The sequence below is a fragment of the Poeciliopsis prolifica genome, unplaced genomic scaffold, assembly GCF_027474105.1.
Source record: "Poeciliopsis prolifica strain line A6 unplaced genomic scaffold, Auburn_PproV2 SCAFFOLD033, whole genome shotgun sequence".
NCBI classification, from domain to species: Eukaryota; Metazoa; Chordata; class Actinopteri; order Cyprinodontiformes; family Poeciliidae; genus Poeciliopsis; species Poeciliopsis prolifica.
Genome location: NW_026562408.1, coordinates 358,715 through 383,130, shown reverse-complemented (window position 1 = coordinate 383,130; position 24,416 = coordinate 358,715). Strand labels below are relative to the sequence as shown.

Sequence of the window (24,416 nt, the reverse complement as noted above, 5' to 3'; positions counted from 1 at the left end):
GAGAGGAGAAGCAGCTTTCAGCATCTATGCACCACAAATCTGGAACAAACTTCCAGAAAACTGTAAAACAGCAGAAACCCTGAATTCCTTTAAATCTCAACTAAAATCTCACCTGTTTAGAGTTTTATTTGAAACGTAATCAATTTAAAATGTAATGGTGGAACAATGTGTTGTTTATTCTATGTTGCATAACTTTATGTTTTTTTGATGTAAAGCACTTTGAAATGAACTATACAAATAAAATTTGATTGATTGATTGAAAAGTGGAAAACTTGATTGATTTTGACTGACTGCTGCCAGTGCTTGTACTAACAGAGGTGTACGGGATTCCAGTGGTGCTAAAATTTGTGAGCACTGTATTTATGTATATGGAGAAACTCCAGATGTGTGCGGACTTTTCCTATTATTTTATTTTAATTTTCTTTTTTCTTGGAGCAGAAAGTTGTTGCCTTAAACAAAATTAAAAATACAAACTGAAGGAATGAGTATTCATGAATATTATGGGTTTCACTGTTTCATGGGGGAAGATCAGTCATGGTGCACCGCCTCCAAGTTACATTCTCCACTTAAATCATCCTGTTTTCTCCTAAAATATGTGATATTATGTTCACAAAATGAGTTGTTTTCACTGACTGCAGTCTACTTCTGTCTCTGTCCTTCTCATATCAGCTGCTAACTTTAGCCTCAGGTGAGCTAACCTGGATTAATGCTAAATGAAGCTTCCTAGTGTTATTTACTACAGTAAGACAGTAACTGCTTAAACTGAATCTCAAATCCAAAAAGACTCAAAACCTCAACTGTTTTTATGCTTCCATTTTCTTTGAGCTGCAGATAAAATAAAAATTAAGGATTTAATTTCAAGAGTTCTCGAGTAAAACTCAAATCGCCTCCAGCTTCTTTTCTTTCTCAACCTCTAAATAACTTTGGATACGTTTGGCACTTTGAGGTCAACATTTCTCTCATTTTTGTGAAACGCAGCTGTTTTCTGACACTGATTTGTACATAAAATAGTTTATTATTCTAATATATTCACAGGAAATCATCAGTTCAGGCACTTTGCTGCCACTCCAGCAACTTCTTAAAGTGAGAGATCCTGAGATTTAAGACTTCTTCTTTTTTAAATAAGCAATACAAATGTAAAATATTATTATATAGAGCAATTTATATCAAGAATCAATTTCTTAACTTTTAGCAAAATAATTATTTTCTTTAAAAAGTCTTCAGGTTTGCAGCCCTGGTTTTTGGGTTGGTGAAGCAGATCTTTGTCCGTCGCCTCTCCAGAGACCAGCTAATCGCAGAAAAAGCACAGAATGAGTTTGAGTTCCAGCGTCTTTCCTGCAGCGCCGCTGGTTTCAAGCCGTTCTCCTGAAGGCTACATACGTTTTCCTCAGCTGGCCTCAGTGCTCTGTGTGGGTATTAATGCCTACTTCTAGCTAAGGTCCAATAAAAATTCAACCTTTAAGTTGGGAAATGCAGCTTCGACCTTCGGTGAGGCGCCAGCAGGAAGCAGAGTCTACCGGAGAGCCGTTTGGGTCGATCCGAGAGCGGACGTCCTGGTAGGCCAGGAGGCAGGGGTCGGTGGACAGGGCGTCGTGCGTAAAAACAGAGTCGTTGTCGGAGGAGCAGGAGCTGGAAGTGTCCTCACAGGACGGCGAGTACTGCTCAAACGGCGTGGACAGGTCCAAGTACTGAGGGGTCAGAGGAACACTGGTCAGGCTAGAAATCAGGAACTAATAATATGAGTGAAAACACAGAAATGATGCAAATTCCAAAACACAAATTAAAAAAGAAATAAACTCAACAGAAACTAGAAGCAAACACAACAAAACAAAAATCCTGAAATCTCAAACTAAGTGCTGCAAACACAGGAAATGCACCAATTATGAAATACAAAACTCCTCCAGACCACTAGGGGGAGTCAACCAACAAATCCTATTTGTTTATGGTAAAGACAGGATATGATGATTTAAAGTCAGGGGAAAGATGGAAGAAGACCATATAAATGCGTCAAATGACAGTTTTTTACAGTATGATATTTACATTGATAGTATCAGATGCTCCAGACGCCCCCTAGTGTTCTGGAGCTCTTATGGATTTGCAGGATTTTTCCTTTTGGTTTTGTTTTCTGTGGTTGCAGCAATTTCTGTAATAAATAGTTGTATTTCAATTTTACTATTGTCACAACAGTCCTACCAAATATCTCGATGAAACTTTAAATCCATATCAGCCAGCCCTAATCATGAGGTTTTCTGCTGCTTTTGCGTCTTTCAGTTCTCAGAGACAGTTCTCAATTTACACATGTGTAAATTGAGTCCCATAAGTGTTTCAAACCACTGACTAATTTGAATAGTTTTGGATTGGCTCAGTTAAAGGTTGTAGCGAGTCTCACCTCGTCAGAGATGGAGAGCAGCGCTTTGTCCAGCTCCTCCACCAGCTGCTTGAACGTCGGCCTCTGGGTGGGAACAGCGTGCCAGCATTCACGCATCAGCATGTAGCTGCAGAGAAAGGAACATTTCATCATAACACACTGGGAGTGAAACGGTTAATCGGATTAATTAAATACTGAAGTTATTGTAAACTAATCTAACAATCGATTCATCGAAAACTGGAGTGTAAAGACTCAATAAAGGTATTTTATTAATAGAACACAAAGCAGAAATGAACCCAAAACAGTACAAAATATAAACGTGTTGCATTCAAGACTAAAATAAAAAAACTTGTCGGCAAATATCTTGTAGACCCGGTTCTACTGGAACCAGAACTTCTGCTCCACCTGCAGCTGCTGTGGTTCTGACCCAAACCAGCCAGTTCCCCTCCTGGCCTGTGGGGGCGCTGCACCCACAACCACTGCAGGAAACGACTAAAACCTCTGAAGACACTGAGAGCAACTTCCTGTTTCACCAGATGAAACAAGATGGAGGCGCCAGAGTTTAGTGCTGGAGGATTTCTCTGGTTGGATTTACCCAGAATGCCCTGCGCTGTAGTCCGCTTCCTGCTTTTGGAGCGCTCTCTGATCCGCTTGGCGTTCACATTCAAACTGAACCAGACCCAGGCTTGGAGGACCAGAGGTCAGAGGTCAGTTAGCGTTCACACCAAACCAACCAGAGCAAAGTTTCTGGACAAAACCCGAAACCTGTTGCGTTAGGATGGAAGAGTTTGAGACTTACAGTTCGTGTGTGCAGTTGGACGGCTTGTCCATGCGGTGTCCCTCCTTCAGCAGCTTAAAGAGCTCCTCCACCGGGATGCCGGGGTACGGCGAACCACCCAGCGTGAAAATCTCCCACATCAGGACGCCGAACGACCACCTGAGAGCGAGATGGTCAGACGTTAGCTCCGGTTCCATCAGAACCCGGCGGCTCTGGACAAGATGAACTCACACGTCGCTTTGGTGGGTAGACTCTGTCAAACAAAGCTTCTGGTGCCATCCATTTCACCGGCAGCCGGCCCTGCAGAGACCCGTTAGCCACGCCGTCAGTTTCACCAGCCAGCATCGGTTTGGAGAATCAAGATCTACTTTTCTTTCTCATTGTCTAAATATTCTCCTCTCCTGCATCAAAAACCTCCTTCTGTCTTCCCTTCCTCAAGTCCTTTACCTCCTCCTTCCACTTCCTGTCTCCTTCCTGATGTCTCTTGTTTCCTGCCTTCCCTTCTTTGGATCCCAACGATGTTCCTTCCTGGTAAATGGACTGAACTTATATAGCGCGTTTCCAGTCATTTTGACCACTCAAAGCGATTTACACGAGTCACATTCACCCAGCTGCACTCACAAACGCACATCGACATGTGACAGGAGGAAGCTGGAATCGAACCTACAACCTTCTGATTGCAAGACAACCACTCTGCCAACAGTCGTCCTTGTAAGTAAATCCTGGCATTTTTGCCTCTTACTACTTTCAATTCACATCAATTAAGCAGGAAACCGACAACTTTCAGCACCTTCCAGCCGACCTGATGAACTTCACCATCAGGTGTGGTTTGCAGTTCTTCCTGCTGAAAGTGCAGCAGCAGAAACTCACGTTGGTGGTTTTCTTGTAGTAGTCGATCTGGTGGACGCCTCTGGCCAGGCCGAAGTCTGCGATCTTCATCACATTGTCCTCCGTCACCAGGACGTTCCTGGCTGCCAAGTCCCTGTGGATGCACTGCAGAAACAGACAGAAAACAGACTGGACTTTACGGCCGGTCTCTGGGTTCTGCTGCTTTTGCTGCTCGTCTGTAGGAACAGGTTTCTGCAGGTTTCACCAGCTCAAAACTTTTCAAGACCATTCTGAATAGAATTTAAGACCTACATTTCCGCAGAAATGTATGAACTTTGTCCAGACAATCGGCAATAAATTTGCACTTACCCATGATACATGCAAAAAAGCTAGCCAGCTAGCTAGCAAGGTTAAATTAGCAGCTCGTTAGCAGTAGCCTTTCAGAATGCTAGAAACTGAGAAAAGTGAGCAAAAAACTACAAGATATTAGATTTAATCGTTCTAACTACAAAAAGAAAAACATCCTGTGATTTAAGGCTAACTTACTTTATTTTTGTGAATTTAGAACATTTTAAGGCTTAATTTAATGTAATCACCGATTTTGATTCTGTTCTGATTTTTACAAATAAACTTCACAAGAGGGCAGAAAAATGTTTTTCTTTCTGCTTTTAGAGTCACGAAAGCTTTCGGATAAGTCTAGGTTGTTATTTCAAGGCATACGGTAAACGTAATTGCACATTCTCTGCCCAAATGAAAAGACTGGTCGTCTAAAATCAGCTCACAGGGCCTCATTGTAATGAATTCCACAAAAATAAAATTGTCTTTATATAGAAATCCTGGAGTTTAAACCAACCCTTCAGGAAGAGGGGAAAAAAGAAAGCAGTGTTTGCTCACATTCAACGTATGTCATTAAGTTTATTTTGGTTTCATTGGAAATAGTCGCGGGATTTGTGGGGAGCTGCAGAACGAACCGCTCTGGTTTGTGGGTCTCCCCATAATGGTGGGTTAGTCTCAGACTCTGGCATTCAGCAGAGTCAGAAACTCAATGCCAGACGACGGCTCTGCTCCGCTCGCCTGTTTGCGAACAGATTTATGGCGACGTAAGGAAGGACAAAGCCCTGCAAGCCGAAGGGACAGGCAGATGGAGAGTAAACAGGACTGAAGCCGCGGCAGCTCGCTGCTCAGGAATGCCGCTCGGAGACACCGGCTGGCACAGACAGAGACGTGTTGATAAGATGCACTCACAGACAGAGTGCTTGCTGGGAAAATGAAAGAAACTGAAAAATGGGGTGAAGGGGCCAGAGAGCAGAAAGAGAAAGGGAGGACAGCAGCTGGTCCTGCCGGCGGGACTCAGAGTCAAAATGCCCTTTAGTGAAGGAACCGCAAACCGATCAGCTGTTAAACCTCTGCACATCCATTTGTGATGCTGAACACAGTTAGCATCACAAACATAGCAATGTGCTTCTCTTAGTTTTATGGATTCAACTATGAAGGAGAAATGTCTTTACACAGACTGTGAAGCACTGTAAGTCCCACCAGTGTAATCAGATTACTTACACCATGGATGTGTAAAAACTGTTGATTCATGTAAGTTTCACTATATCCTCACTGCAAAAACACTAAATATTACCCAAGTATTTTCTTGGTTTCTAGTGTATTTTATTTGACTTGAAATAAGATAAAACTGACTTACAACAAAGTTTCCAGTAAGAAATGGGATTTTATTTTAATAAAAATGATGGAAAAGTTCTACTTTCTTTGGCAGATTATTTCACTTATACCAGTGCTTCTCAAATAGTGGGGCGGGCCCCCTTTGGGGGGCGCGGTGCGATACCCGGGGGGCGTGCGTGATCCTGGGGAACAGGCTTTTTTTTGGCCGTACTAGTATAAAGTGTATTGCGCACAGTAGGCGGCAGTGGCGCTCTCATTGTTACTTCTGTCACGTTTGCGACAGTGCAACATTTTACGACTTACAAGACAACAGGTTTGCCTTGGTTAGCAGTGTTAAGTCAACAAAAAGCTCCGACTGCGTTTGTCTATGGCCTCCGTTATTCAACAACCCCCAACATGAAAAAGTTTTTCACAGGGATGAAAAGAAAAGCGGAGAGAGACAAAGATAATGAGACAACAGAAAGTCAACCGAAAGCTAAGAAGAGGAAATACGACGAAGCGTATTTAGCGCTTGGCTTCACTGTGACTACAGTTGGAGAAGAGGAAAGACCGGTGTGTTTGCTGTGTCTAAAAATGCTCGCAGCAGACAGCATGAAGCCAAATAAATTAGCGCGTCACTTAAATATGTTACATCCCAATCACGCCGATAAGCCGCTAGAGTTTTTTCAGCGAAAAAAAATGTTAATAAGGAAAAAATGTTATGCAGAGATGGATAGTCACGGTGGGGAGTGGGGGGCGCGAATAGTTTTCTTCTTGCTAGGGGGGCGTAACGGAAAATAATTGAGAAGCACTGACTTATACCAAGGGGAAATGCCTTTTTAGAATTAAATAATCTGATTTTTAATCAATATTATTGACTTAAGTAAAGCTCTGATATCTTGCTGAAAGTTAGTTTGTCTTCACTCTGGTTCCTCAAGAGATCGACACTATAAACGAGGCTAAGATCACTTGGTGAGGTTTTGTGTTTTTGCAGTGTTATTTGTGCAGCAGCCATTTTGAAATTGAAAGCTGTGACTCATAAATTACAACTACAACAAACTAGAGATGCACTGAGAAACTGAGCGGTGACCACAGAATGACCCATCTCAGCTCGACCTGCCTGGAGCAGTAGCCAGGATGTAGCTAGCACAGCTAAGGGCTAACAGGCTAGCTAACAGCAGCCTGCTACTCAACAGAGAAAATGTGCTTTTGTTTTTAGAGAGTGATGTCAGAAGCAGGCAGAATGTGTGCAGGAAGCCATTCAAAAGGAAATTATTTGCTGCGGTCATGTCTGCCATGTTTTCAGGCAGCTATCAGAGGGACGGCAGATTTTAAGAAGAATAAGCTTATTAACGCAAAGTTAATCTGGATTATCCTTCTAATCTTCCAACCTCTTTCTGCCATGGCTCGTCCTGCATTGGAGATGTCAGCTAACTCTGCAAACTCCAGATAATACGCCCAGAGAATAATGTTTACAGCCGCTAACGCTAAATTAGCTAAAGTCATTTTTAATAGAGACTTCTCTCTCACACAAGTTGTGCACCGTCTCTTCAGCTCCAGTATCAATAAATGATGTTCAGAACAAGAAGTTTAGGGAAAATAACGTAAATGCTTTGATTACAGTGACAGGAAAATTCAACTGGCTAAAATCTGCTTAGACAGTAGGTCAAATAGAAAAAGCTCACAAAGCTCATTTTGTGAATCAATGTCCTGGCAGGGAACCAGTTCTGATTTACTGTTTTACTCAAGAAAAGGAAAAACCCTAAGCTGAAAATCTGAGAGTTCTTCCAACAATAGTCAACAACGCTGGCTGTGCTATCTTCACGCAAATATGAATCTGGAGCCAGGTAATCATCCTGCAGGGCTTCTTTGAGTCAATAGCTAAACGTTTAGCATCCATAAAGTGCTTGTTGAGGGAATTACAAGCACTCAGATGTCATTCTCACTCTTTCAAGTGAACACCCTTTAGAGGCCAGGTACTCCATCCCTCGGGCCACCTGGTAGGCACAGGAAAGCAGGTCTTTGAAGGTGAGCTGCTCCTCAGGCACTTTAGTCACATCAAAGGTGTAATCCAGGCCTGGAGGCCGCCTGGCCCGCAGGTACTCCCTCAAACTGCCTTTGGAGGCGTACTCCACCAGCACGTACAGGGGGCCTGTGGAGGGGGAGGAAAACAGGATGAAGGGCCGTTTGTTGTTCCTGCAGCCTCGGGGTTTGGGATCACTCAAGTTGAGACAATAAATTGGGTTTTAGGAGACAGGAAGACCAGTAGTAGCTCACCATCCTGTGTGCAGACCAGTAGGTTGATGATGTTTGTGCTTGTCCATTACTTTCATCAGCTCCATCTCTGATATGAGGTCTGCAAGGTCTTTGTCTGTGGCGTCATCTGAAGAACAGGCCATGTCAGAAAGCAGAAAACTCATCAATTACTTTCATTTCTTTATTTTCACCTTTGAGCATCTTGACTGCAACAGTAGTGGCCTGATCCAGGAAGTCCTTGTTGATGCCAAAAGCTTCAGCTCTGACCACCTGACCAAAGCAGCCCTCTCCAAGAGGTTTTCCCAGTGTCAAGCTAGAGAGAGAAAATAAGTATGTTGAAATGAGAATTGTACAAATCCATAATTTGAACCTTTGCTTTCTTAAACTAGAGGTTGGAGAGAGCCAAAAATGTCCTGCAGGCCTTTTATTTTAGGTCCCCATACGATTCGATAGCTAAACCTTTTACCGAGTCTGAAGCCCAAAAGCCAAACAAACCTCAATACCCTCACAACCTTTTAGGATTTCAAGACACAACCTTTCAAAGACACCTCACTGTTACAGGATATCAGATGTTTTACGTGAGAAAAGACGTGCAGATGACTCACTTCTCCCTTGGGAAATCCCAGTCTGGATCGTACGGCAGCTCGAACTCCATAACGCCGGCCAGCATCGGCGAGCAGCCGGATGAGAGTCGAGCCACCCTCATCAGAGATGCACTGGACTTTCCAGACGAGTTGGACTCCACTGAATACTTTACAAAAACAGGTTGAAGTTTAATAACCTTTCTTTTGGATCATACATTTGTTTCTATAGACGTAGCCGAAATATATCCGTGTTTCTCCCAGTCTGTCATCAGCCTGGTGGGCCCCCAGGCTGAGCGTCATTGGTTTAGTTTAGATAGTTTTAGTAACAGAAAAGACGGATTGAGCTAGGTTTAGCTGCTTGTGTCGTCCCTGCAGCTGCCCGTTGGCCTCACACATTATTTCCAGATTATGATTCTTGCTCCAAATGTTTGTAACGTTCAACATTTTTTAACACAACAACACAGAGGACTGGCCTAGCGCCACCTACCTGAGCTTAGCAGGTTTTCTGGATATCTTATGAACTTCAGAGTCCATAAGATTAGTAAGCCTAATTATGCATTAAGTTATTGATTTAAATATCGGTACAGATTGAACCAGTATCGATAGAAAGTCCAGATCAGGTCTGTTAGAACTGGTGAAGACGGACAGTGGCAGGATGCTACTTCCCTTCCCTTCACTGTGACTATGAAGCGTTGTACCTGTCTGCGCAGAGGGAACTTGGAGAGCTTCTGGACAGGAAGTGCGTCGAAAGGCTCCCTTCGTGGGTGGACCTGCATCCGGCACAACACCACAATGATGATGGCCATGATCAGAGCCACGAAGCCACAGGCGTAGATGATGATGTCGGTGTACTTGGTCTCCATGGTCTCCATGGACTCAGCTGCTTCTTCTTCTGCAGGAACAGGGACAGACAGACCTGAGGCTCGAGGCGATAATGCTGCTGCTCAGCTGATCTGTGGTTCTTACTGGGGAAAACGGCAAAAATCTGCTCTACAGATGAGTTTTACTCAAGACATCATGATGACCATAAAACATCTGCCTGATGGTTGTTTGGACTCCACTGGCAACATTCAGATAAAGACAGTTTCTTTGGGAAATTGACCTTTCACCTGACTTTTGTTCATTTTGTCCTGGACAGCCAAACTACAGCGAAGCTCCCAGCACCAGAAGCATGTTGGTAACATTTGAGTAGATAAGAAGACTGTTAATTATGCTTATATGATTAAAAAATGACTAAAAACAAAGCAGCGTTTTCTACAACAGTTGTATTTGTGGTTTATACAGGAAGTTGTTTCCTTTCCTTTGAGCCTCTGTCTGTCTGTCTGTCCTGCCACTTGCTTCATTTGGAAACACTTTCTGGAAAACGTTGGCTTCATGTGCAAACTAACACAGATTGCTGTCACACTTTGGCAATCTTGATTACATTTCCAGTGACATGAGGCGTGCAAAACATCTTAAGAAGATTTTATATAGCTTGCTAAGAAAATGTAAAATCAATTTAATGTCTCTGTTGAAAGACCAACATCAGCTTTGACAGGTCAGATTTTGGCAAAAACAAAACTGAACAGAAGAGTTATTGGTGCAGCTTCAGTTATTTCTTTGCTTCTGTTATCAATGCCGACCATTGATAACAATGGTCGGCATTCTACCTTAAAGAGACAGGAGAAGAAGAGGCCGAGCCTGCAGCAACACAGTTTATATAAGCATAATCACAGCTGTTCAGTGAGATGAAAACTGAATTAGTTCCTTTTTTACCTGAAAGCACAGTGAGCCAGGCCGACTGGTAGGCAAAGCCGATTGAATTGCCAGCCAGGCAGGTGTATTCTCCTGCATCCTCCATGGTAACTTTAGACAGGTAGAGCACCTCTACCTCGGACATGTTCAGACTGCCAGTCTACCAGACATAAATTACAGAAGGTAAGCATCAAAACCCCGTGTGTAAGTTTGATCATATTTGACTGATCTCTGTCCGTCCAACGGTGGATGCAAACCTTGAGGACCTGAACGTAGGGAGTCCCATCAGGACCATAGCGGCTGCCGTTCCTTTCAATGTGTTTGAGCCACTGAATGTGAGGCTGAGCGTCGCTGTAAACCTTGCAGTGGAACTGAACATCGTTGCCCACCACTGCTGTGGTGTTGGCAGGTAAACCAGCTTGCAGGATGGGCCTGTGGGGGAGCGCTCTGCATGAAGACAAAGCAGGAGAAGGGGCTGAGTAAAGGAAGCAAAACGTCTTCTTCAAATGTTTGTGTGTTGGGAACAGAATAAGAAATGTCAATTTAGGATCAAAACTGGTTCTATTAGCATGCCTCTCTGGCAGCGGCCTCTTTGATCTGCGGCCACTTTCCGATCTCGTTAGTTTTCTCGTTAGTCTCCACCTCTTGTCCCTGTCAGCAGGGATAGAAACTGACCCTGTGCTTAACATCCAGCAAAACAATGAACAAATAATTTGCAGCCCTCCTCAGTTCTTGTCACAAATCAGGTAGAAAACTGGACTGGACGCCTGACCGTCCTTGTTCTGGCTGTCATTGTCAATCCCAGGCACCCCTCAAATGAAATCTTTAACAAGTGCTGACTAAAGCTTTGGGTGCCATCAGCCAGATAACTATGCACTTTTTGTTCCCTGTCTGTGTTTAGTGGTGATCTGAAGAGCAATTGTCCATGTCCTACCCAAAACATCAAGAATGTAGCTGTGAGTGATGGATCCATATCTGTTCACCACCACGCAGGTGTAGTTCCCTCTGTCTGAGGGCACAACGCTCTCCATCACCAGGCTCCAATGCTGATGCCTCAGCTAGCCAAAACAAATCAAATATCATAAAGAGTGAAAAGAATAAGAGAAACTAAATCTATCTCTTACACTATAAACACGTTGGAGATAAGAAGACCAAAGACTTTCACAAACCCTCACCTTAATTCCACCGATGCGGTGCTCTCCTCTGAATTCACGTCCGTTTTTGAGCCAGCGGATTGCTGGCACTGGACTCCCCATAGCAGGGCAGCGAAACTTCACAGTGTTTCCTGCAGGGACAGCATACAGCTTCTTCTCCATCCGATGGGTGTGGGTCCAATAGGGCCCTGAAGAGACAAAGACTAATAAATTTAAGTTTTTGATGAAACACTTGACATAAAATATGGGGCTAGGGTGCCGATGCTTACAAGTTATCTTTCCCCAAGTTCCACTCAAATCTAAAGTCTTTGAGGGTCAAGCTAAGTTGTACATTTTTGAAGGGCAAATCTACGTTGCGTCCCTGGTTTGAGGGCCAAGGAACAGTGTTAGCCAATGCAAATGCACCAAAAGGATGGATAAACCCTATATAAAGGGAGAGCAAAAGAGGAATCTTTGGTTGGATCCTCCAGGCAGCTTTGAGTCAAAACCGAGATGGACAAAGAACTCTGCAGCTGAAGAAGAGCCAGAGACACAGAGCCAAAGATTGTCCTGTTCACGGGGACCAACCCGTCAGCCCCGCAACATGTGGCTTCAAATAGCACTTCTCTCATCGGCTGGGTTCAGACCAAAGACAAAGATAAAGACCCAAGTCCTGTGTGACCTCACCATGGATGCAGAGACTAAAGCTCATCAGACCAACAGAGATCCCTGCCTTCATCAATCAACCTCCTCTTCCTCCTGCTGCAACACCTTCTTCATCATCGATCCAGTTCTGGGGTTCGAGACACTAAACTCCGTCCGTCTCTCTAAAGATTCCCTTTTTAGTTCTGAGTATCAGCGTTAGGGAAAGACAGGCTAGATGATTGATTTGACTTATTTGATTATTTCTGCTACTTAATTAAGCTGTACTGACCCTTGCAAAATTGCTTTACTAATAAAATATTTAGCATAAAGAAAATCTAAAAGATGTTGTAGACATTCAATTAATGAGTCGCCTCAAAGTTCTTTGATGGTAGTAAAATAGCTATGATGTTTGATTCTGGGGAAGAAAAGTAGGTAATATTTTATAGGTTGCTTTAGCCCAAATTTAAAACAACATCTTGGGACTCGCCAGAGTCACTAAAACCAACCTGATTCAGTAACAAGTGCAAGTTGTAAAAAAGAGAAGGAGCGACCGTTAACAGATGTGCTCTGTGGAACTAGTTATCTGTATGTTGCTCAGTCTGGCTAATTCACAGGGGGAAGAAGGGTGAGACATCTGGATGTAGGCCGTAGAAATCAGGCGAATCCTTTCTAGAAACCAGCTTAAACAGAGTTTACTTCAGTTCTGGATCGGGTAAATCCCTGCAGATTTAGGAAACTCAATTTACCCGTTAGATGAGAGCTGGTAGCACATCTCCCCTCTCAGAAGAGGAAGTAGTGACTGAGAGAGGAGAGAGGGAAGGAGGGGGGGGGGGGGTGAACAGCGACACCAAGCTGAGCCTAAAGTCTTTGAGGTGCAGAGCCAATCAGGCATCAAGTCTGTAACCCGAGTCACATTCTCTTAGATTTCTCAAATATTGTGAAAACAACTGCACACCTCTAGAGAAGTAAACCTTTTCAGTTTCAGCAGAATCCTCCAAGCCGTTGTCTTCATCATCGTCTCCTGATCCCAGCATGTCTAATAACAAGACAGAAAGACGACATGAGAATTCACTGACCGGATAACAATTTGATTTTCTGTCATGAAGAACCAAATGTCGGTTCATATTACCTGCCACGGTAATTGTGAAGTTCCTCACAGGATTTTTAGTTCCCCGAAGAACACAAGCATACGATCCTGAATCCTCATACGTCACACCAGTGATCTCCATGATGGCGCCACGCATCTGGGTGCGGGGTGTGGGCAGCAGCCGGACCCCTTCCTTGTACCAGTTGACCGCCGTGCCTGGCCGGGTGTTCGCATCGCAGCGCAGCTTCAAAATGTTTCCTGGCTCCAGCAGAAGATTTTCAGTGGTGTCCTCACTGAGGTCCTGAGGAACCTCTGTCAAATTCAAGAGAAGTGTTAGAAGTGCCAGTCCAGGACTCTGTATTTCTTTTGATAGTTTTAATCCACTGCCACATAGCATTAGCCAGTCTCTTGGCTCAATCTGTAAGCCAGTCCCTCAGCTATGACCTTGCACCTCCTCAGCATTTTCTGTCCCCACATATGCATAAGTACAATGGACTGCCATGGAAACGGAGGCCTTAATGACCTGACCCTCTTCAATCCGACCCCTCCTCCCGCACCGCCTCCTCCTCCTCTTCAGCTTACTGGGTGGCTGAGAGCGATACGGCCAACACCGCAATCTCCCTTCCCTTCCTTGATCGCTCCAGAAAAGAGGTCAAGAAGAGAAGCGAGCAAGAGGACGGCTGAGCTGATGAACATGTTGCAACGTGACGGTGGATGGAGAGGGGTGGTGAAGGTTCACTGAACCTAAAGTGAGTCAACAGAGAGAGAACCTTTGCAACACACCAACAGAATAATTTGTCAAGGGTTTGTGCCAGTCATTTTTAGCCTCTTAATTCTTACAGGATTTTATATTTGTCTATCTTTCTGACCTAATGGGTCAGAAGTGGAATACACTCTGGATAGGACTCTATGGTCAATGGCCTGTACTTGCATAGCATTTTATCAAGTCCAGAGGACCCCAAAACTACAGTCATGTAATCTGTCTCATATTGTCTTTGTATCTTGTTATTAGACATTCACCCATTCACACGCTGATGGTGGCAAGCGAGGCTACCATGCAGCGGCGTCACTTCTGACCACCGCCAGGAGGATGAAGTGTTTTTCCTGAGGACACAACAACTCAAATCTGAAACCCGGTTACAAGATGAACTCCTACCACCGATGCCACCATCACCCCAGTCCATCTCAGGGCAACAGAGACATGAAGGACAAACAATCATATCATACAGGCGTCTGCACATTACCCATGCCAAGGGTAATGTGCAGGAATGGTGGCATGAGAACCCACACATGCAAGGGCAGAACATGTAAACTCCACATAGGAAGAATTCAAACCAAAGACCTTCTTGCTGCAGCTTGGTCTTAATCAGTTCATCAAAATTAAATTGAAAGTTACCTGGTTGGATTCCAGCAGCAGTCACTTCTACAGTTCTGGATTTGATGGCACCTACGAAAGGAGATGCTGTGATTTAAAAGGTTAAAATTTCATCAAAACAGTAGATGAACAGACGTAGACTTAGGATGTTTCCCCTTCTGATAGACCCGGTTCTACTGGAACCAGAACTCCATCATCTGCTGTGGTTCTGACCCAAACCAGCCAGTTCCCTCCTGGCCTGTGGGGGCGCTGCAACAACAACCACTGGAGGAAGCGACACTAAACCTCTAAAGACTGAGAGCAACTTCCTGTTTCACCAGATGAAACAAGATGGCGGCGTCAGAGTTTAGTGATTTCTCTTTAGTCTTTGGCTGAAGACCAGGAGCCATTTCTGCTGCTAGCGCTAGGCTAACATGTTAGCTTTGGTCGGATTTACCCAGAATGCCCATTACCTTTCAGGGTCTGCAGAGGAGATGGTAGTTTAGAGAAGGAACTTTAGTCCACCTCCTGCTTTTGCAGCTCAATAATGAACTGGACTTTCTAGACAGACGAGTTTGGTAAAAGCAGACTGGATTGATCTGGAGTGAATGCACTCGTAGTGATAAGAGTTCCTCACCAGGCAGGACTTCCAGCCATGCTGACTGCATGGCCTGAGCTATCCGCCCCCCATGGACGCTCTCGGCCACGCAGATGTATTCGCCTGCATCCTCCATAGTGATATTGGGCAGATGGAGGGTACTGACCTTGGATCCATTACCTTTCAGGCTCTGCAGAGGAGATGGTAGTTTAGAGAAGGGACTTTATTCATGATAAATAAATGGCAGAGCTTCTGCTGTAGATGAGTTCTTACTGTCAGGGCCTTGATGCGAGGCGGTCCTGCTTCGGTTTGTCCTGAGTTGCTAGAATCTTTTTTCAGCCACTGCACCTTTGTAGTTAGCGGCCTGTGGACTTTGCATAAGAGTTTTGCCTGGCCACCAACCATCACTGTAGTGTTTTCTGGATACCCTGGTATGATAAGAGGCCTGGATGCACGAAGATCTGGAAAACACAAAGAGGTGGTAATGGATAGCAGAAGCAAATTTAGAGGAATCTTTTGTCTCTAATTAGTTTGTTGGGGTTCTGAAGACAAGCTGAATTAGCAGCTACCGACTATTGTGGTTTCAGATCACCTCATCAATATCAAGAGAAAATGTGACAAAAGACAACCTGCAGATTTCCCTTTACCAGGAAGAGAAACACGCCATGTTGCTAACAAAACTCTGACATTTAATGCTGCCAGGAAGCAGTGATAGAGTGCCCTGATAACCCAGCTACTATGGTGTCACTATCAGCTACAGGGGGCCGCTTGTCCTGAAGCGGATCTGCTGCCTGGCCGGAGCCCTCTGCCGCTGCTCACTCACTCAGGACCAGCAATTTTCCAGGCAATTTTCTGTCTGATTGCATCCTGCCAGCACTAAGTGAAAGGGCAATCTGTTCCCTCGTGGGAGTGAAGTGCTGCCTTTCTGTCTAATCACCCAGACTGCATGCAGGTAATGCTTTCAGGAACAAATAACACGCTTACAACCTTGTAAGTGGAAAATCAGACACGGATTGGTCAAATGAAGGAAAACACGTTCAAACAAATAGTTCTTATGCATGTTTAGTAAGAATTCAAAACACAACATTTGTTCAAATTATAAGAGTGGGGCCAGAATCATCTGGGTTTCTACAGACTTAGAAAAGTCTGGGAAAGAAGTGGAGAATGAACCACCAAATTCATCCCTGCACACATCCAGACGATAAAGCCCAAGCTGATGTCTCGAATCCCATCAGATCTGTCTGAAAATCTAGAAATATGAGCCTAAGATCTGGACCACACAGTCTTTGGCCACGTTAATGAACTTCCCCAGACAGGGACGCTGCCCTGGAGTTGAACTTACGACGGGGTGTGAATTGTCACCCAGAGGCGAGGGGGCAAACAACAAGAGAACCAACACAAACAAGCCGCCCAATCAGCCGGCCTGAGCCGGGACAATGAGACCTTCATGTCCCACAGAAACGGCACAACAACCGTCGGCGCTCTCCGTTTGATACCAGAAACTGCAAAACACGTAAAAATGTTTGGCGCTGCTCCTGATTTGCCTCAAAAACAGAAGAAATCTGTGAATTGTCTTTCATTTAAGAGGGAATGTCCAGGAGCTTAGGAGTTTAAAAACTGACCGGAAACAGTTCTGCTAAAGATTTTTATAAATTATCACTCAGCAGCATCCAACCTTTAATTCAGGTGCATTTATTTCAGTCAGGGACTTTCATTTATGTTTTATTTGAATTATTTGACTGTTAACAACGGCGTAACACTGTGGATTACAAAATAAGAGCACATTTCCAGAAAAAGCTCAGAAATGTAAGATTAATCTCAGAGTATCTAGAAAAAATCTGGGCAATTTCTTAAGTTTGAGAAGTCAAAAATTTGCTAGAAAAAAGTGAACAGAAGATTTTTGACTTTTCAAAACCCATAATTCCCTTGTGTTCTGTAGAACATTTCAGAGAACGCAGCAATCATGTTGCAGGCGCCTCAAAATACATGCAACATTAAACAATGCGGCCATGTTTAAGACCTGGGATTAATGTGTTCAACACTAATTTATGTTTTTTAATAAATGTGTTTGTTGAGGAAAGACCTGCACAGCAAACGAGCAATAATTCAAAGCAATAAATGAAAGACTCGGGGATGTGTGAGCCATTTTCCTGCCCAATATTCAGACAAAGTGAGAGCTGCCGGCAGGAGATAAATGGCAGAACGGTTCCTGTTCCTGTCAGACGATGTGAAGACGTTTCTGTCATCAGGATGTTTGAAGCCTTTCTGGAGGCTCATCTGTCCTGACAAGCCTCAGCGCTTTCATCTGTTTCCACACATCCTTACAAATAAATCATCCTACATTTTAATCAGACCAAAAACTAACAGCGCTGAAGATAAACATCCCTCATCGGCTTTCATTCTGAAAGCTGCTGCTTGGCAGGGAACAATTAGACTGACGAGGTTTCAGCTGAACAGAAACAGAGAAATGGGAACCAACAGCGTCTGCATGTGAAGCATCAATAAAACAAACACACCTTCAGCACCAGGCAAACCTGCACCTCCAGGCCGTGGGGCCGCCTAACCCTAACCCAACCCCAACCCCAACCCCAACCCCTACCCTTACCCACTGGGCCGCCTGGCTTTATTTTCATATAATATTTTTCTTTGCATGGCAAAAAAATCTCAAGAAAATTAAAACATGGCAAATAGCAGAGTCAACAATCCCTCCACAAGTTCTACATCTGAAGATGTCCAGGGGACGCCGGGGCCAGAGCGCCTCATCTTATGACATTAAAACCATAAATATTTTTATGTGACGGATCAACACCAAGTTGTGCAAAATGGTGACTGAACAGGATACAGTTTTCACAGGCGTTTCTACTCTGAAACCCCCAAATAAAACCCAAACAACACAAAGCAGAGCAGCGACTCTGGCATCGACCGGTCTCACCTTTGGTTCTGATCTGGGGAACGCTTCGGACCGCCACTCTGTCCGCCAAGCAGAGCAGCAAGACACACAGCAGGCAGCCGCGCTCCATCGTCCCGACGCACCGCCTCAGTTTCATGGGGAAGAAGCAGGACGCCTGCGAGGGCCCGCGCACCGGGACCTCCGGGAGCCACAGGAAGTCTCTAAATCTGGATCCTGCAGAAAAAAAACCAACCAGAGGACAAACAGTCAGTCAGTCTGTCTGTCTGTCCGTCCCCTGAAAGAGACGCTTTGAGGAGAGACATGAACCGTCATGTTCGCTTTAAAGCTACATGTCAAAAACAAAGAAATCCCTGAAGAGAGTCGCTACAGATGTCCATCTGTCCTCCAGTCTGTCCTCAAGTTTTATTTATCTGATTTAGTCGTTTGGTATCCAAAATTTTATGATGACACAAATGTTTTTTTTTTCTGGTGTTTCTGTTCATCAGGCTAAAATGATATTAAAGTATTTAAACTTTTATAAACTGTTTCTAAGTTCCATCCAATATTTGAAGAAAATAATAAAAAATAACCACAAAAACACTTAAAGATCAGAAGTTTGATGAAATGTCTTACTCAAATAAATATCAGTTTGTGGACCAAACTGCTGGTCCGAAACCAAGTAAATATCAAGCCTTACTTGGTTTCAAATTGATCAATTTTTTTTTTTTGCTAAAATAAGTCAGTTTTTGCGAAAAGGGATTTATTTATTCTTTTCTGCTTAATTTTAGTTTAAAATGAAAATTGCAGTCGATATGCCGTCTGGTGCCTGTAGCAGCAGCAGCCATGTTTGCTTGTGTTTTGGCCCGGCCAGTGCTGAGGCTGAGCCTTCGGATGAGTTCTGGGTCTCAGTTACATATCTGGACAACCTGCTCCTGTCTCTGGCTGGGCACGGTGTAGGAGGTGTCATGCTGCGGGCCGTTAGCCTGCTTGCTGTGCAGCGAGGCGATGTGAAATCGTCCTGACAGATTGACCGGCTGTCAGGGAGCCACCAGAGCAGTGTGGGGATTTTTCTGTTTTTGGATTTTCTGCAGCATGCTGCGCCAGCTGAGCTCAGGCGCCAGACCCAAGCGGCGCGCACACATGCCGCTTGGAGAACAAGCTTTGCTGAATGAAACGTATTCTTTCTCAATTAGGGCCTGGAAAACTTTCCCCCGTCTCTCTCCTGTTGCTGCTAATTCCTCCGGATGGCGGCTGAACTGCAGCCGGAGCCAAAAACACTTCCACTGTATTCTGCTTTCTTTTTATTGTCCACATCTAAAACCGGAGGGAAGCAGCGAGTTTCTGCCACATAATTCGTGCTGAATAAAGCCGAGCAGTCAGCCTCCATCTGAAGACCAGAGCGAACGCTTCCTAAGCTGCTGCCCATTTCATACCCACTGCGTGTCACTTTAGTCTGAAGTTGAATGGTGAGATACTAATAATAGCATCTGTATTATCTTAATAAATCCTGTTTAATCATTAAAGCAGAAGATGCTAATACAGTTAACTGTTATTCAAATGTATTCCTTTGTAAAATCATATTTATCTACTGTGTTATGAATATCAACTTTCTAAAAAAGTGATTTATGATTGGGAAAATTTTTGTGCTTTACTCCAGTTTTAACTTGTTTAGCTCCAGTGCTAATGCTAAAGTTAAACTTGCTAGCAAACTAAGGCCTTTGTGGTTAATGGAGGGTAAAGTGTAGTTGTAGAGACGAGCTTTACGTTCCACCATGTTGGAATAGATTTTAAAACTCTTGCATCCAACTTTAACTAGATTAGCACCAGAGCTAATGCTAAAGTCAAACATGCTAGCAAGTTGAGTTTGTTAACCTTGGTCTTGTGTTTGCAATGACTAGCAAATCTTAGCTTTATTTTTCATAAAGACTTATATGCAACAACTATAAAGTAGATTTTCAAACGTTTCTAAAGGCAGCTAGTATTGCTAAAGCTAAACTCAAAAATGCTATCAACCTGAGCTTCTTACTTAACATTTCAACATTTTGGAATAGATTTAAAAAGTTTTTAATCCCATGTAGCAACGCGCTAAAGTTTAGTTTGCTAGCAGGCTAATCTGTTGAACAGAAATATTGTTTTACTATTTCAGCCATGTTTGTTTCTTAATCACTAAACTGCCACCAATTTAAACTTTAACTTTATAAATAATTCAAATCAATTCATCCTTCAGTTGGTTTCCTGATCTTGTTTTCTGCAACTGCAACTTTAACACAATAAAAACTTTGAAGTTGCTGAAAATGATTTTGTTTCGGTCTAACAGAACCGAACCGAACCGGAACATCTGACCCGCTACGAAAAGGACAAAGTTGGGAACATCCGGGAACGAAATGGCTCGGAGCCACCGAGAGCCCTTCGCTGATCGATGAGTTCGATCATCCGGTGATCAGTTTCTACGATCACTTTCATGTTTTTCTCTTTTTAAGCTTTTAATCAGAAACGCCGGAAAGACAATAATAATAAATAAAAGTCATATTTTGAGTGTTTAGTTGTTTCGGCTCTGAAGCTGCAACAAGTGAAGTTTAGAGACTCAGTTTGGCGCAAATGAAACTGCGTTCATTCAGTCACAACTAATAATAAACTAATAATAATCAATATTCCATATCTGCAGCTCTTTGGCATTTATTCCAAAACCAAAACCCAGATTTAGACTCAGTAGAAATAAATATGTAAGGAAATTAGTGAGTGAGTGAGTGAGTGAGTGAGTGAGTGAGTGAGTGAGTGAGTGAGTGAGTGAGTGAGTGAGTGAGTGAATCCCGGCTGCGGGGCAGTTTTTACCCACCTCTGCTCCCGGTTTGCCCCTGCAGAGGCGCGTTGGGGTAAATCACTGTGCGTCCCGATCCGCTCCGGGGAAAAGTGAACTGTTCATCGGGAATCTCTTTCCATGAATCGAGTCAGTGAATCCAAATCGAACCCAACCGGACGCGTTTGGACAAATCAAGAGAAAAAGAAAAACCGCTCCAGGAACCGGGAGCAGCGGCGGCTCCGGAGCTGCTGGCCGGGCAAGGAGCTCTGATCCCGGGGCAAAGTCCGCTCAACCATCCATGGAGAGGAACTCAGCAGCAGCCGACACCGGACCGAACCTCCCTGCTGCTCCGAACGGACAGAAACAGGTCCGCGGGGCTCCTGGTGACTCTGCGCCTTTACGCAGCGCTCATGGAGGCGCGGCTTGGGTCGGAACCGTGTCGGAGCTCAGTCTGCAGCCGAATCGCGGATCAAGTCAGTCTGAGAATCGGACAGAGAGACGACTGCGACCTCCGCGCTGCAGACCTGCCACAAGACTGGCTGCTGGCCGGAACAACAACAATGATAGGAGGAGGGGTAAGGGGGGGGGGGGGGGGGGGGAGGGGGAAGGGGGAGGGGGGGGCATCAGATAAATGTTTCAAACTTTTGTCTGAAATCTTTTCCATCTAAAAGCTTCTAACCCTTCTTTCCAATGAACCAAACGCCACCAAAAACATTCATTAAGTCAATTCTCTGTTTTTACAGTGAACAGGGAAACAGGAAGTATGAATCTGCACTGCAAAAACAAAATCTTACCAAGGATTTACATCGAGTTTCTAGTGCTAAATGTTTTTCTACACTTAAAACTAAATAAGATTAAAAACGTTCTGGTTCCACTGGCAGATTATGTCATTATAATGTAAAATAAAAATGTTATGAACATTTTACAGTAGAACCAGAACTGGGTTGCTAGGTAACGTGAATACAATGCCAGTGGTACAAAAATTATTATTTCGGAATTATTGACTGAAAACAAGCTCCTGTTTCTTTCTGTAAAGTTAACGTGAGTCAGTTTTCTACAGAAACATTTACTTTAGAAAGTGGATAAAAATTCCAGGTGAATAGTATTTTTTGCAGCGTACAGTTCCTGGGTAGGTGGCTAACAGCTCATGCAGGTAAAACCCATCATCACAAAGAGCAGGAATCAGAAATCTCTTGTTTTGAAAAATACAGCAAAATGCAGTCCAGGTCTGACCTTTGACACGGCGCAGCTTTAAAGCAAAAGTCAAAGTACACAAACAACCGAGTCCAAGTGGAAGTCATAAAGCAGATAAGATCTTCATGAGGCTCCGCGTGTTTGTGTCCGACCTGAGAGCCAGCAGCTAGCTCCTAGTTGCTAGTAGCTTCCCTAGCGGCTGACTGCAGCTAGCTCCTGGTTGCTAGTAGCTTCCCTAGCGGCTGGCTGCAGCTAGCTCCTAGTTGCTAGTAGCTTCCCTAGCGGCTGACTGCAGCTAGCTCCTGGTTGCTAGTAGCTTCCCTAGCGGCTGACTGCAGCTAGCTCCTAGTTGCTAGTAGCTTCCCTAGCGGCTGGCTGCAGCTAGCTCCTCGTTGCTAGTAGCTTCCCTAGCGGCTGACTGCAGCTAGCTCCTAGTTGCTAGTAGCTTCCCTAGCGGCTGACTGCAGCTAGCTCCTGGTTGCTAGTAGCTTCCCTAGCGGCTGGCTGCAGCTAGCTCCTAGTTGCTAGTAGCTTCCCTAGCGGCTGACTGCAGCTAGCTCCTGGTTGCTAGTAGCTTCCCTAGCGGCTGACTGCAGCTAGCTCCTAGTTGCTAGTAACTTCCCTAGCGGCTGGCTGCAGCTAGCTCCTCGTTGCTAGTAGCTTCCCTAGCGGCTGACTGCAGCTAGCTCCTGCAAGCTTCCCTAGCGGCTGACTGCAGCTAGCTCCTAGTTGCTAGTAACTTCCCTAGCGGCTGACTGCAGCTAGCTCCTGGTTGCTAGTAACTTCCCTAGCGGCTGACTGCAGCTAGCTCCTGCAAGCTTCCCTAGCGGCTGGCTGCAGCTAGCTCCTAGTTGCTAGTAGCTTCCTTAGCGGCTGACTGCAGCTAGCTCCTGGTTGCTAGTAGTTTCCCTAGCGGCTGGCTGCAGCTAGCTCCTAGTTGCTAGTAGCTTCCCTAGTGGCTGACTGCAGCTAGCTCCTGGTTGCTAGTAGCTTCCCTAGCGGCTGGCTGCAGCTAGCTCCTGGTTGCTAGTAACTTCCCTAGCGGCTGGCTGCAGCTAGCTCCTCGTCGCTAGTAGCTTCCCTAGCAGCTGACTGCAGCTAGCTCCTGGTTGCCAGTAGATTCCCTAGCGGCTGGCTGCAGCTAGCTCCTAGTTGCTAGTAGCTTCCCTAGCGGCTGGCTGCAGCTAGCTCCTGGTTGCTAGTAGCTTCCCTAGCGGCTGGCTGCAGCTAGCTCCTGGTTGCTAGTAGATTCCCTAGCGGCTGACTGCAGCTAGCTCCTGCAAGCTTCCCTAGCGGCTGGCTGCAGCTAGCTCCTACTTGCTCGTAGCTTCCCTAGCGGCTGACTGCAGCTAGCTCCTGGTTGCTAGTAGCTTCCCTAGCGGCTGACTGCAGCTAGCTCCTGGTTGCTAGTAACTTCCCTAGTGGCTGACTGCAGCTAGCTCCTGGTTGCCAGTAGATTCCCTAGCGGCTGGCTGCAGCTAGCTCCTAGTTGCTTGTAGCTTCCCTAGTGGCTGGCTGCAGCTAGCTCCTGGTTGCTTGTAGCTTCTCTAGCTGACTGCAGCTAGCCCCTGGTTGCTAGTAGCTTCCCTAGCGGCTGACTGCAGCTAGCTCCTGGTTGCCAGTAGATTCCCTAGCGGCTGACTGCAGCTAGCTCCTGATTGCTAGTAGCTTAGATAGCGGCTAGCTGCAGCTAGCTCCTGGTTGCTAGTAGCTTCCATAGCGGCTGACTGCGGCTAGCTCCTGGTTGCTAGTAGCTTCCATAGCGGCTGACTGCGGCTAGCTCCTGGTTGCTAGTAGCTTCCCTAGCGGCTGGCTGCAGCTAGCTCCTACTTGCTCGTAGCTTCCCTAGCGGCTGACTGCAGCTAGCTCCTGGTTGCTAGTAGCTTCCCTAGCGGCTGACTGCAGCTAGCTCCTGGTTGCTAGTAACTTCCCTAGTGGCTGACTGCAGCTAGCTCCTGGTTGCCAGTAGATTCCCTAGCGGCTGGCTGCAGCTAGCTCCTAGTTGCTTGTAGCTTCCCTAGTGGCTGGCTGCAGCTAGCTCCTGGTTGCTTGTAGCTTCTCTAGCGGCTGACTGCAGCTAGCCCCTGGTTGCTAGTAGCTTCCCTAGCGGCTGACTGCAGCTAGCTCCTGGTTGCCAGTAGATTCCCTAGCGGCTGACTGCAGCTAGCTCCTGATTGCTAGTAGCTTAGATAGCGGCTGGCTGCAGCTAGCTCCTGGTTGCTAGTAGCTTCCATAGCGGCTGACTGCGGCTAGCTCCTGGTTGCTAGTAGCTTCCCTAGCGGCTGACTGCAGCTAGCTCCTGATTGCTAGTAGCTTAGCTAGCGGCTGGCTGCAGCTAGCTCCTGGTTGCTAGTAGCTTCCATAGCGGCTGACTGCGGCTAGCTCCTGGTTGCTAGTAGCTTCCCTAGCGGCTGACTGCAGCTAGCTCCTACTTGCTCGTAGCTTCCCTAGCGGCTGGCTGCGGCTAGCTCCTAGTTGCTAGTAGCTTCCCTAGCGGCTGACTGCAGCTAGCTCCTG

General features: G+C 45.3%; 1 protein-coding gene across 1 annotated transcript; it reads right to left on the bottom strand.

The window, feature by feature from the left end:
• Positions 1 to 483: 483 nt before the first annotated feature.
• Positions 484 to 21,233, bottom strand: LOC129373566 (fibroblast growth factor receptor 4-like). The gene is given in 23 exon segments (XM_055051570.1): positions 484 to 1,688; positions 2,390 to 2,495; positions 3,168 to 3,305; positions 3,378 to 3,392; positions 3,394 to 3,446; positions 4,017 to 4,139; positions 7,571 to 7,776; positions 7,902 to 7,936; positions 7,938 to 8,007; positions 8,072 to 8,193; positions 8,486 to 8,631; positions 9,163 to 9,356; positions 10,220 to 10,358; positions 10,456 to 10,643; positions 11,133 to 11,256; positions 11,374 to 11,540; positions 12,932 to 13,012; positions 13,106 to 13,375; positions 14,460 to 14,510; positions 15,055 to 15,205; positions 15,289 to 15,476; positions 17,948 to 18,139; positions 20,742 to 21,233. Coding segments are annotated over 22 exon segments (2,919 nt in total). The 5' UTR covers positions 18,063 to 18,139; positions 20,742 to 21,233; the 3' UTR covers positions 484 to 1,451.
• Between the last annotated feature and the right edge of the window lie 3,183 nt (positions 21,234 to 24,416).